General features: G+C 34.3%; 1 protein-coding gene and 1 pseudogene across 2 annotated transcripts in view; both read right to left on the bottom strand.

Moving 5' to 3' along the window:
- Positions 1-13,984, bottom strand: part of FNDC3A (fibronectin type III domain containing 3A) — a 181,523-nt gene that overhangs the window by 15,352 nt on the left and 152,187 nt on the right. For both annotated transcript variants that reach the window (XM_006916448.2, XM_015592884.2), the window contains 6 exons: positions 12,007-12,093; positions 4,062-4,200; positions 3,254-3,322; positions 2,353-2,471; positions 679-784; positions 416-591 (listed from right to left, as the gene is read on the bottom strand). In XM_006916448.2, the coding sequence (XP_006916510.1) occupies positions 416-591; positions 679-784; positions 2,353-2,471; positions 3,254-3,322; positions 4,062-4,200; positions 12,007-12,093 (696 nt within the window). The remainder of the gene's footprint in view (positions 1-415; positions 592-678; positions 785-2,352; positions 2,472-3,253; positions 3,323-4,061; positions 4,201-12,006; positions 12,094-13,984) is intronic.
- Positions 3,606-3,723, bottom strand: LOC112483421 (annotated as a pseudogene).

Raw genomic sequence — 13,984 nt, 5'->3', positions numbered from 1 at the left:
AAATGCTTAAAATGGAAAGCTTTTTCCTTAGGCAAAAAAGTATATCACAATTAGTTGCCAATTGAAGTAAATGCTGCATATAACCAGCCTCAAAAAACAAGTATTTCATCATATGATCTCTTTTCTACTCTTATATTTACTAAGTGAACCCTATTAGCACCACCCAAAAGGCAAACTTAGCCCAGCTTAAGTCCAAAGTGTCACAAATTGTAAGTGGGATTTGAAAATACTGAGATTCTATGACAATTAAATTATGGTATATATTAATCTCTCTCTTATTTATCAATATAGGGTTATTAAAAATTATAAAATGTGGAGTCACGTTAGAAACGAAAAACCTAAATAATAAGTGTAATTATACATGTTACATGAAACACCACTTTGATTATAATTCAGTCAGCCCAGTCCTTCCTACCCCCATTTTGTTAGCTGCGCGCAGTCTGAAGCTGTAAGTCTTTCCAGGAAGAAGGCTGCTCACTGTACATTCTACTTCAGAACCCTGGTAAACTTCTCTAGGTTCATCTTTTTCTAAAGGAGACATTTCGACACCATAGCAGGAAATGGGTGATCCACCATCAACTGGAGGGGGTCCTAAAGGTGGAAAGATTTAGGCAACTTAACAAGACGAATATATTTAGTACTAACTTAATTATAATTTATTACCAAAATGGAAATTACCCCATCGTAATTGTATTTCTTTTGCTTTGGGTCTACCCTGTAATCTGGGAGGGAGGCATGGGCCAGGAGGCACAGCTGGAGTCTGCACAAGTAAAGTTTCAGATACCTGCCAAAACAAAAGCAAAAACAAAACAAAAATGCCCCAAGCCAAATAATCAGATTGCTTCTGTTAAAGGAAAATAACATGAACAAAAAAACTGCATCAATAATGTGGAACTGTAACTACCAACTGAAAATAAAGTTCTGAATAAAATCAAAACCCAATTAAATCATTAAAACTCAAATTAAATTCTACTTAGACAAATAAAAGACATGTACTATGTGACTACTATATACAAAGAAATTTACCAAAAATAAAACACTCTTCTTTCTTCCATTAAAAAAAAAAAAAACAAAAAACCACCTCTACCACAACCTAATGGACATTATTTTTGACCTTGTCCAAATGGATCCACAAATCTCTTCTAAGGAAAAATGTTTTAACATTCTATAAATACTGTTTGCTATGTTTTCAGGACTATTTTGGCTACTTTAATGTATACTGTATTTTTAACTTAAACACCAATTTATGTATTTAAAGAGCTCTTCCTTCTTCTTTTCCACCTAAAAATAATTCAAAAATCAAGTAAGCTTTTCCAAATATTTGTCATCTTTCCAGGTATTTGGTATTGCTTTCAGCTTCTATGCTATTTAAAAAAAAAAAAATCTTTTAGTTTTATTTTAAAAGACATTCTCTTAAAAACATTAACACAAACCCAGTGCCATGTTTCTTATCTGCACTGTATTAAGGTTTACACTTAACTTTCTTTCCAAACCTAAGTATTTGATCATCACCTTATCAGAAAGGTATCCTATATAAGAATGCTATAATAGTATTTTAGAAAAAGAATTTTTTTTTAATGGGGGAAGGGGAAGGCAGGAAGGGTTTGCTTTTGTTAAAATTCAGTAAGATTTTTGTATTAGAGAAAATGAAGCAATTGGATCCCAAGCCTATTGGGCAGGACTTGAAGTTTCATAATACTTGTATTTTCAACAAAAGCTTATAATCCATTTTTAAAAGTACTTTTATTGCATTAAGTTCTGCTTGAAAAATAATAATTATGAATGCTCCAAGAAATCATTCTTGGTTAAATTCATTAAAAAAAAAAAAATCACTCCTATTAAAAAACATATCTCTCCAGAACATTATATATGTCTCACATATAGTCAATGGCACATTTTAAGTCCATTTTGGTTACTGGGTCTCTAATAATAAAAACAACTGCCAACTTTTCTGAAATAAGAAAATATTAGAATCTGTGTTTAAACAGTAAGTATTTCATGGTTTGTGTGATACACATAACTTACAGAACAGTAAATTGGTCTACGATTATTTTATTTCTATTTCTGTTAGGTATGGTTACTGAGCATCACTCTAAAATTTATCTTTATAAAATTTTCTGCAATGTTTTCATACATTTGTTTTTCCAAAGCCAAATAAGCAGAAAATAGATATTCACTGAATACAGTCTAGACTATGAGCTAAGTGGTCACTATATTCTAGTCATTATAAAATTAACCACCTGGGTTTCAGAAATTACTTTTATACATTTATGAATTCATTTCACTATTTGAAGTGGCATCTGGTGATCTGGTGACCAAACTTGAAAAAAAGAAAAAATCTATAAGCATTACCGCACTCTGTCCTCCATCACTGATGCAGTAAACTCGCAAACGATAAACACAGCCTGGACTTAGTCGATCACAAAGATGTTCCCTAGTAGCTCCACTGTATATCATATCCCATTTATTTCCTGAAAGGTGGAGAATTATGTTCAATCAGCTACAAGGTAATGTTTAACATTTTGGTATCATGGACACGGCAGGTATCCTAGCTTCACTAAATATGTGTTTATATAATTTGTCAGAAACAATTTAAGCTTGTTTTGTGTTTCCTGGAAATGATCTAATTTTCTTTATGTGAGCAGCTTCCTGTTAGACAAATTCTGCATGGTTCTGTTGAAGGAACATATCTCTGTAACTCTGTACAGACTTCCATTTAGATTGATAATTTGCTTTTAATTAAGCATTTTAAATGTGTTTACTGGTCCAGTAATAACATTATAACACACAAAGAGTAGAAAAAACCAATACCATAGGAAGTTTAGTCTTAACTAAAAGACATCCTTATTTTTTGCAGGCTAATAGGTCATTTCATAGAAATAAAGATTGTTTAATGTGTCATTCAAAATTAAGTTCATAGAATTTACTACTAAAACTAGTATAAAATTTTTCTCTGATACATTTGGGTGTGAGTCTAACTGAATAAACTAACTTTCAGTATACTTTAGGTATACTGGTACTCAGCAATGCAAACAAACAACAAAAAAGTAAGAAAATGTATATGTAATACTATAGGTGTAGAGAAGTCTTACATTTGATCTGCTATATTTCTGGAGACTACAACTTAAAGTGGATCATAACAGTCAAAATCCTAACCAAAATCAAAAGGAAAGAGATCATATAAAATGTAGTCATGAAGAGTACAGGCAGGCTGACTGCTATAAATCTATCATTTTTTAATAGCTATTCTTACCATTAGAACCTTCGGCCATCTCCACTACATATTTATTGATGGCTGCCCCTCCACTGTCTTTTGGTGGGTCTATTCAAAGAAGCAAGAGCGATATTAGGCAAAGTATGTGCAATTTAAAATGACAGAAAATCCTAATAAACCTAGGATTGCTTAAAAAGAAAAAAGAATCACCTGCAATGCTTTTTAAATTAGTATCAGCATCTCATTACTCTACTGTTTTTGCATTAAGTAATGTATAAGCAGGTGCTCAATGTGTAGTTTTTTTTTTTTTTTTTAGGCGAGGCAACCCTTGGTTGACCTCACAGACTGCAAGGACCTTGTCAGCTTACAATCCCTTATTTTTGATTTTTTACGCCTACAGCACCTGGTCTTCCTAGGTGGTCTCCCATCCAAGTAATAACCAGGCCTGACCCTGCTTAGCATCTGAGATCAGACGGATCGGGCTTGTTCAGGGTGGCATGGCCATAGACTGTTTTTTTTTTTTTTTAATGAATAAGTGATTTTTGTTTCTCATGAGAACAAGGATGAGCCAGGTGACATTAGCTACAACTAGTAATCTTTCATTTCACACAGTGCTATCCCTGCTAATAATCCTACAGTAAATCCCAAGTTCTTCCTGTATCAAATTTGAATTTATATGTGTGAGTACTTAGCTTTCTACAAAAAAGAGCCTCAAACAATGACTCTCATATTTCCTATCAAACTTGAGTTAACACATTTATTCAAACATTTTAAAAATTATCTTAATATTCAAGTCATTTTAATCAAATATAAAAGTAACGATGTACAAATATACATTATACCTTACCCCAAGTTATTTTAAAACTGTGTGAATGTATCTTTCCTTTAACTGAAGGCTTTACAGGTACTCCTGGTTTATCAGGGCATGTAGTAAATTCTACTATTTCACTTGGATTACTTTTACCTTCTGAGTTGTAAGCAATAACCTGTGATGGGAACACAAAAATAAAATAATTAATGTTTGATATCTAATGATATTGGCTTAATGAACAAAGTCATGAGAAACAAAGGCTCAAATGAGAAAGTATTCACGATGTGATGGCTTATTTATGTAAGAATTAATTGTCCTTAATAAGGACTCAGCAGAGATAAATTCAGGTATAATCCCCTTTTAGAGTCAGTCTTGGGAATACAAATGTAAGTCTAACATTCTTATAATACTAACAGGAGTCAACACAGGAAAAAGCTATAATTTGATGATACTTGATGGGCTTCAGGTTGTTTCACTTATTCTTTCAATATTCTTCAGGGGTTTAACAAGATGTCCACAAATTCTTTGAATATCCTTTCTTCAAAAGACAAAGGTTAATTTCTCTTCTCTTTGAGTTTTACTTAATGACTTCTAACAAATCGAATGTAGCACATATGATGATGTGTGTAGCTTCGCCATGGAAAAGCTTATGTGGTGAAGAACTGAAGCCTCTGCCCAATAGTCAGTGAGGAACTGAGGGCTCCTGGCAACAACCACTTGAGTGAAATTGGAAGCATGTCCTTCAGCGCCAGTCAAGCCTTCAGATGACTGCAACCACAGTCAACAATCTGATAGCAACCTCATGGAAACCCTGAATCAGAACCACCTGGCTAAGTTGGTCCTGAATCCCTGACTCACAGAAATGAGATAATAAATGTTTTTTCAAGCTAAGTTATGCAGCAATAGATATATGTAATTCATATCTAGCTATTATTATATTTGACTTTAGTAATTTAATTATATTTATATTTTAACTTACCTTGTCTACTGAACTTAAAGCTCCTCAAGTCCAATATCAAACTTGATATGATTTTCCCTTTTCCAAACCTGCTCCATCTCTGCTCTTCCCCATTACTAAAAAGCACTACTATCTTCATACTTGTTCGAATAAAAAATCTAGGGGACATCCTTGATTTTTCCTTCTCTAAACCTACACATGAAATCTAGTAGTCCCCCCATATCTGTGGTTTCATTTCCCACAGTTTAGTGACCTGTGGTCAACTGTAGTCTGAAGATATTAAACTGAAAATTCCAGGAATAAATAATTCATAAGTTTTAAATTGTGCACTGTCCTGAGGAGCGTGATGAAACCTTGCGCTGTCCTGCTCTAGCCCACCCAAGACGTGAACCATCTCTTTGCCAGTGTATCCAAGCTGTATATACCACCTGCCCATTAAGTCATTTAGTAGCCATCTTGGTTATCAAATAGGTTATCAGAAAGAGCGAGAGACCACATTCACGTAACTTTTATTTATAGTAAATTGGTATAATTGTTCTATTTTATCATTAGTTATTGCTGTTAACCACTTACTGTGCCTAATTTGTAAATTAAACTTTATCACAGGTATGTATTTATAGGAAAAAAACATACTATATATAGGATTTGGTACTATCGGTGGTTTCAGGCATCCGCCGGGAGGTGTGTGTGGGGGGTAAGTTCTTGGACAGTAACCCCCTCAGATAAAGGGGGAATGCTCTATCAGTAAACACTGTCAACTATACCTGTTTTCTACTACTGTCACCACCTGAGTCAATGCCTCCTTTTTCCTGTCTTTTCTGAATGACTACAATATATTACTAACTAGTCTCCCAGCTTCCATTCTTTTTCTCAATCCCACCTACTTTCTACACTGCAGCCAGAAAGACTTTATCACTTCTGACCTTAGAACCTCCAAGGGCTTCTCATCTTACTCAGAATAAAATCTTAATTCCTTACCATGGCATATAACACCCTATGTGATTTCATCCTTGACTACCTCCACTTTAGGGACTTTTGCATTAGCACTTATTTCCCCTGCCTGGAATGTTCTTTCTGATCTTGATGTGCTTACCTCCTTGTTATTTAGATCTGTTTAAATGTCATTTCTGAGAAGATTTTTTGACTACCTAAACTACTGTCACTTCACCATATTTTCTTTAACTTATCACTAACATTTTTTGCTTGTTCATTGTCTAGTCCCTCCTCTAGAATATTAGCTATTTTGACCACTGTTGTATTCCTCGTGTTTAGGACAGTGCTTATCATAGAGTAGATGCTCAATAACTATTGGCTGAATAAATGACTCATAGATAGGGACAGCTATGATGCTACATGACACATAGACAAGGATCTAAGTAAATCTACTACCCCAAATAACAGACTATTTTACTGAGTTCTCATGGGCTGCATGAGTTATTTGTCTAATTATTCAATTTTGCTCAGGCTTCCTCAGTCCTCTCAGATTTTCAAGATGTTTTCTCACCCTGCTGTTTTAAAAATCAGACTTCAAAGGGGATCAAAGCACTTCTCAATATGGTAGAGTGTCTACTTAAATCTAATAACTAGAGACAATTAAAAAAATAGAATAGATTCCCTAAAAAACACAAAGATACACTAATAATGTTTTTAAGACTATATATTTCAACACTCTTCATGTTACTTCAGTTAGCCATGAAGGTATAAAGCCCCAAGATTATCTCCCCCGCCCCCACCCTAATTCACAAATAATTAAAACATTCATTTAGAGGGAACACTGGTGTGGTGCACTCTTACCTTCAGTGAGTTTAGAATCTTTATACAGGAGACAGACAGTATACATATCAAAAGAATTAGGTAAGAGAAGATGACTATGGCCTAAAATGGTCTAGGAAAGCTTTAAGAAGGCAAATGGAAGTGATATGAGGTCTTCATGGGCAACAGCAGTGAAAAAGAACAGAAAACCCTGAGTATAAAAGCAGAAGTGAATTGTAAATAGTGGGCTTTGCTCAGGGAAAATGAGTAATCAATCTGCTAAGGTAGCCAGGTCAAGTAAGGAGTGAAAGGCAGTATATTTAAAAAAACTTTATTGGTCAGAATATAAAGAACCTTATGTCAAATTGAGGAAATTGTTTTTCAAAGATAAAGCTGGGTTTCAGAAAGGTTTATTTAGGAATAAAGTAGATCTTGGATTAGGAGAGAGAATAGCCTGAAAAGGTCTGGAGATTTAGCATTCTTCAGGACAGAAATGACAGTGATGTAAAGCAAGAGATGATATATCCAAGGGAAAAAGGAATACCAAAAAAACCCACAAAAACCTAAGAACTAAACTTGGGCACACTTAGGTTAGGGCAGAGAAGGCATCATAAAGTGATACTAGAAAAGATGAGAAAAAGGAAGGGAACTGATTATGTACTGTCATAGATGCTAATGTGTAAGCGAATTTTAAGGATGGAAGACATAAGTTAATGGATCCAGATACTGTTTTGATTTCTCTCTACTGATGAAAAGGCCTCAAAAATAAGTAAGCTGAAGTGAAAGTATCTAAGGGCTCCCCACTCAAGGTACTCAGACCTTGACCTTTAGAAGCCATGTTACTTGAAAAACTATTTTTCAGGAACTTCCGGAAACAAGACATCAGCTTTCTAGTGGCTCAGAGTCATAGGGACTGGCTGCCAATTTCTGAAGTTTCCTCTTTTTTTTGGACAGCAGGTCCTGGCTCAGCTTCCAATGAGCCATTTGATGGAATTAGGCATTGTTTTGCTTGTTTATCATTCTGAATTTTATAGGATTTTAAGAAATGACTGCTTTCTTATGTGCCAAATTTTAATTTTTCTTTTATCCTTTAAATTTTTATTTTTTAAATTAAATTTATTGGGGTGACATTGGTTAATAAAATTATATAGGTTTCAAGTGTACAATTCAATACTATGTCATATGTATATTACATTGTGTGCTCACCACCCAAAGTTAAATTTCCTTCCATCACCATATATTTGACCCCTTTTACCCTTATCTACCTCCCTTCCTCTCCCATTCCCCTCTGGTAACCACTAAACTGTTGTATGTGTCTATGAGTTTTTGTTTGTTTTCCTTTAAATTCTTTCATTGCTCTAAATTTAAATTTGTTTTAATATTTTGAGGGTCCTAGGATTGTCCTCAGTATAGAATCTAGAATGCTGGCATTTGGAAAACTTGGTCATATTAGAATTTTATTTTATGTTAATCATATCCTTTACAAACAATAACATACTATCTAGTTATTACTTCCTAAATTATATTTTTATTGCTTTTGCTTAGTAGCCAAAGATTTTTTTAGAGTGTTAAGATTTTATTTTGATATGTTTTCCTTGAAAGAGGAGTCTGAAATGTCAAGGTAGAAAAGACAGACATAGCAATAGGATTTAATGATTAAAAACGCTCTCAGCTGGCACCCACTACATGGCAGATTCGAAATAAATATCTGGGCTTCTAGATAACTTCATATAGTCATCATTTTCTCTTTCCTAGTTTTTTTTCTTCTGGTCCTCTAGATCAGTGGTTCTCAAATTTCAGTAAGCATCAGAATCATTTGGAGGGCTTGCTAAAACAATTCGCTAGGCCTCACCCCTAGCAAACTGAATTTCTGATAGAGTAGATCTCGGGTGGAGCCAGTGAATTAACATTTCTAACAAGTTTCCAGGTGATGCGGATAGAATGGTCTGATCACTCTCTGAGAACTACTGTTCTAGATCTTATCACTATTTTAATTTGTTTAATAAACCAGTATAAAATCCATTCCTATAATCCAGCAATTTGTTAAGAGGTAGTTTAAGGACATAGTTTCCCCACCCCCTCTCCAGTAATTTGGGCGCGAGATATTTTTGGAAAAGCCTACTGTCTTCTTGGAAATATGGATTGTCAACCCTGCAACTTGAGAGTGACTGCCACAGTGAAAGAGTTTTAAATAGAAATTGGTGATTTGTTTATAACGGATCAGTCAGGTATTTAATTCCTATCTGTGTGTATGTTTTTATTCCTATGTGGCAAAAACACCATGGTGTTACATGGTAGTAGAATTCTAAGAATTTTAATCAACTTACTAAATTATAAAGACATTAACAACTTCCCCTTATGAGACCTGTTGATGTGATAATCATTATTGAAACAAAAATACAATCCAACATCATTATAAGAGGAAAATTGGAATGAAAATATATATTTCTCACATATTTTATAAATGCTGTAAATATGAAAACTGTATTTAGAAATTAAAATAGCCAGGTGTTATCAGAAAATTTTAAATTAAGCTAATGTATAAAGCAAAGTCTAACAAATATAATTATGCACTACATAATCAAATTTTCCATTATCATGATAATTTTCTTTCTAAGGTTCTTAAGGAGTAATAAATTTATCCTTATTCTTTAATAAAGAAAATTTACAGTGGTTTCTGTCATTTATTTGAAATGATTTGATTAAAAAAGCATTGGTAAGAAAATTCAAATGTTGAATTTATCAACTAACGAGCATCCTGTTATATTTTTTTGAAAACTTAACAAAAAAGTAGGCTGGCTTATATGAACTGGTATATTAATTAATTCAAGCACTGTCTGTCAAGAAATAGCAATGTCTATCACTGACCAGGTCAGAGCTAAAACACAGCCTAGAAAGGATGCTATACTAGAAAAGATACATAATGTCTGGAGTCTCCATAGTAGAATTTTCAAAGTGTGCTACCGCTTCAAGTGAGCAAGAATATGTAAGGTCTCCATGCCTCAAGTAAGCAAGAATAGCATGCAGGGTCTCTCTGCCTTCCTCTTGAAATAATTCAGTCCAAAGGCCAGATGGCCTAAACAAGGCAAGTATTTGCATTGGGAGAGGGGGGTGGGTTGGGTAGAGGAAGCAGCATTTGCCTAGTAGGAACTCAAGCACCCTGATTAGGGAAGGATATGATAGGAAGGGGAGGAGTTTGATGGAATAAATCGTTATATTGAACATAACTGGGGCAATGTTTCTCACTGATAATGGAGTTAGAAATAAGGAAAGAGAGAAAACTAGAATTAACCTGTGGTGTAAAAAAAGAAATACACACACAACAACAACAACAACAACAACAACACAACGTTGCTAGCTCTGTCCATTGTCCAAGACCCCCAGTGGATGCCTTATAGTAATAAGCATACTGCCAGATCCTGGCTTCTAAATATCATTGTCTACTAATGAACCCAGGTACTTTGAGAAATAGCCAATTCCAGGGTTAAAGAAGGGAAAGTATGAGACTGGAATAATGTGTACCAGAAAATGAAGGGCTAGAAGAATGGCGGGGGGCGGGGGGGACGGGACGACATTTCAAAAGGATTCAGAAGCTGGACTGAATGGTCTTCCAAATATGAGACAATCTGAGTTTCATAACTGATAACCACAGTAACAAAATATAACCTACTCAATAAAAAGGAATCCATGGAGTCATACTGAAATAAATACATGAAAGGAGAAAGCTTTTCTTTATAGTACAAAGCCAACTAATAAATGCAGAAAGATCAATAAAATTAAAAAAATCACCACTTGGCAACTATTAATCATAGTAATGATTCAGGCAAGAATTGTTAATGAGTGTTAAAACTAGTGGGTAAAAATTTGATGAACAAGATGTTTACATAATATTTACAAAATATTTATTAATTACAAAGAGAAAGAACAACTTTACAGTGAAGAAACATAGTAGGTACCATTTTCATCAAATGACTACCAGGGACAAACTGAAATTGTGCACCACTTGACATGATACTAAAAAAAAAAAAAAAAAAAAAAGCATTACTTTTTTTTGATATCCCTGCCAAAAAAAAAGCATGTTCTAATTATGTTTAACAACATGCACAGTTTAAAAGATATTTGTTCACATTAATTATACAAATAAAGTCCCATAAAATGTTAAAACTGTTTTGAATTTAAAAATAGTAGGCCTGCCCCGCCTTATCTGTGAGCAATCCATTCCAAGACCGCCCAGTGGATACGTGAAACTGTGGATAGAACCAAATCTTATATCTGCTTTTTCATACATACATACCTAGGATAGTTTAATTTATAAATTAGGCACAGTAACTGATCAACAATAACTAATAATAAAACAGAACAATTATAACAATATATTGTAATAAAAGTTGTGTTATTGTAGTCACTCATTTATGGGGACCCTTGCTGAAGTCTTCATACAGGCTTAACGCTTTTTGGTGCAACATGTTGCCGACAATTAGACATTTTCGTTCATGTCCTCCACCCACACATTTAATGCCTTTTTCATCTTAACTAAGCATTTAATGCACTGTGGCTGTAACTTCTGCAGTTTGACGTGTGACAGCAAAAACAGCACGAATTCCTTTTCTCACAATTTCATGGATAGATTTGTTCTTATCTGTAGATCTTATTTATGAATTAGGAACCTCGGCATGATTTTTTCTCTTATTGAGAACTTTCATTTTTTCACTTAAAGGATGCACTTTACGGCTTCAACTTTGGAATATATGAATTGCCAGAATGACTATTCTTGTGCTTTGAGGCCATGATTAAGTAAATAAGGGTTACCTGAAATGTGAATACTGATACTGTGGCAGTTGACCTGATACCAGAGATGGCAACTAAGGGACTGAAGGGGCAGGTAGCTTCTACAGCATGGATACACTGGACAATGGGATGATTCACATCTATAGCTTGATAGGGTGGGAAGGTGTGAGATTTCATTATGCTACTCAGAAATGCACACAATTTAAAATTTATGAATCATTTCTGGAATTTTCCATTAAAAATTTTCAGACCCCAGTTGACTGTGGGTAACTTAAACTGTGGGAAACAAAACTGCAGATAAGCTGGGACTACTGTATATAAAATTTGAGAAGCACTGTTATATAGTAAAATGTAAAACAAAGCTTATTAGAAAAGGACAAAATTCTTTAAGATTTTAAATCAAAGGAGTGAAGGATATACTTGGCTTTAAAACAACAGGAATAATAAGAACAAACAAATCTTTTAAGGGCTTTCAAAACTTACCTTAAATTTATACTTTGTACTACGCCTGAGATTTTTCACTGTGTAAGCAAGATCTTCTCCATCATATTTAGGCTTAAAACCATATCCCTGGAAAGGAAAAACAAATCTTCATTAGATGTTTAACAGAGGAAATATATGGAATAATGAATATATATATATGAAAAGACCCGGGTCCTAATCATTTTCTATCATATGCAATGTGATTAATGCTCTGTTGAATGGAATCTTCACCTTAGTGCTTCTGACTTGAGTGAATGGATCCAGAAATGCTACTGAACATTTGTAGAAAGATGCGGGAGACCAATTATTCTTGATAAAAACAGTAGCCTAGAAAAGATTTTTGTGTTGAGGGAAGAGTCAGAGCCAATGGTAACTTTACCATCAGTAAGCTTATCCCTAGAAGTAAGAACTTCCCATACAGATGCTGTTAAGAGCTAAAGAGAACTATAACCAACATATTTAACTTGCCCTGAACACAGAGTTGTATTTAGGTGAACAAATGAATGGTTGGTTATGCCGGCAGGCAGCGATGTCATTTAGGTTTGGGATTGCTATTTATAGCCCCAGAGATAATGCTTTACTTTCCCATGTTATTTTTTAAGTTTAAAAAAAACAGATATAATTAATGTACCATAAAATTCCCATTTTAAAGTATAAAACTCAGTGGTTTATAGTATAGTCACAAGGTTGTATAACCATCACTTAATTTCTAATTCCAGAGTAAAGCTTGTACTTTCTTTTTGGTTAGCAGTCACTTCCACTAATATACTTTCCGTCTCTATGGATTTGCCTATATCCATACAAATGAAATAACAAAATATGTGGTCTTTTGTGACTGGGTTTTTTTTTTTTTTTAAATCAGTTTCAAGTATATAGTATATTGGTTAGACATCTATATGGTTCATAAAACGATCCCCAAAATTGCTCCCTCCCTCCCCTAACCCTCCACCTAGCCAACATATTAATGTTAACTGCATTCCCTGTGCCGTGCTCCCCATCCCTGTGACCATCCATCAGCTACTAATTGTACTTCTTTAACCCTTCACTCTATTCTGTCAGCCCCCGCAACCCGCCTCCCTTCTGTCCGTCACCAGACTGTCCACTATATTTGTGAGTCTGTTTTTGATTAGTTTGTTTTTATTTCTTAGATTCTGCATATAAGTGAAATCATACAGTGTTCATCTTTCTCTCTCTGAAATACCTTCTAGGTCCATCAAAGCAGTATCTTTTTCCATCCCCTTTCTTTTAGTCTGTGTGTGTCTTTTCATCTGAAGTGAGTCTTTTGTATTTTTTCTCCTTAAAGAAGTCCCTCCAACATTTCCTATAATACTGGCTTGGTGGTGATAAATTCCTTTAGCTTATTTTTTGTCTGGGAAGCTCTTTATCTGTCCTTCAACTCTAAATGAGAGCTTTGCTGGATAAAGTATCCTTGGTTGTAGATCCTGGGTCTCCATCCTGTTAAATATTTTTTGTCAAACCCTTCTGTCTTGTATAGTTTCTTTTGAGAAATCAGCTGCCAGTCTTATGGGTGTTCCCATGTAAGTAATTATCTGTTTTTCTTTTGCTGCTTTTAATATTCTTTCTTTGTAGTTAATCTTTGGCATTTTAATTATGAGTTGTCTTGGTGTGGGTCTCTTTGGATCCCTGGTTTTTGGAATTCTCTGAGCTTCCTGGGGTTTTATGTCCATTCAACTTCACCAAGTTAGGGAAGTTTTCCATCATTATTTCTTCAAACAGCTGTTCAACATCTTGGTTTTCTTCAGTTACGCTGATCAGATGGATATTTGGACCCTTAATAGTGTCCCATATGTTCCTTAAATTATTTTTATAGTCTTGGCATCTTTACTCTTGCCATTCTGATTGTGTGCCCTTGGCTTTCCCATCCTGTAGATAGGGCATTTGATTCTCTTCTTTATTCACTTTGTTTATTCCTTCATTTATTCCATTGAATATACTTCTCATCTCAATGCATTCTTCA

Source organism: Pteropus alecto, unplaced genomic scaffold, assembly GCF_000325575.1.
Source record: "Pteropus alecto unplaced genomic scaffold, ASM32557v1 scaffold24, whole genome shotgun sequence".
NCBI classification, from domain to species: Eukaryota; Metazoa; Chordata; class Mammalia; order Chiroptera; family Pteropodidae; genus Pteropus; species Pteropus alecto.
The sequence above is the reverse complement of the archived record's forward strand: the minus strand, read 5'-3'. Positions and strand labels throughout refer to the sequence as shown.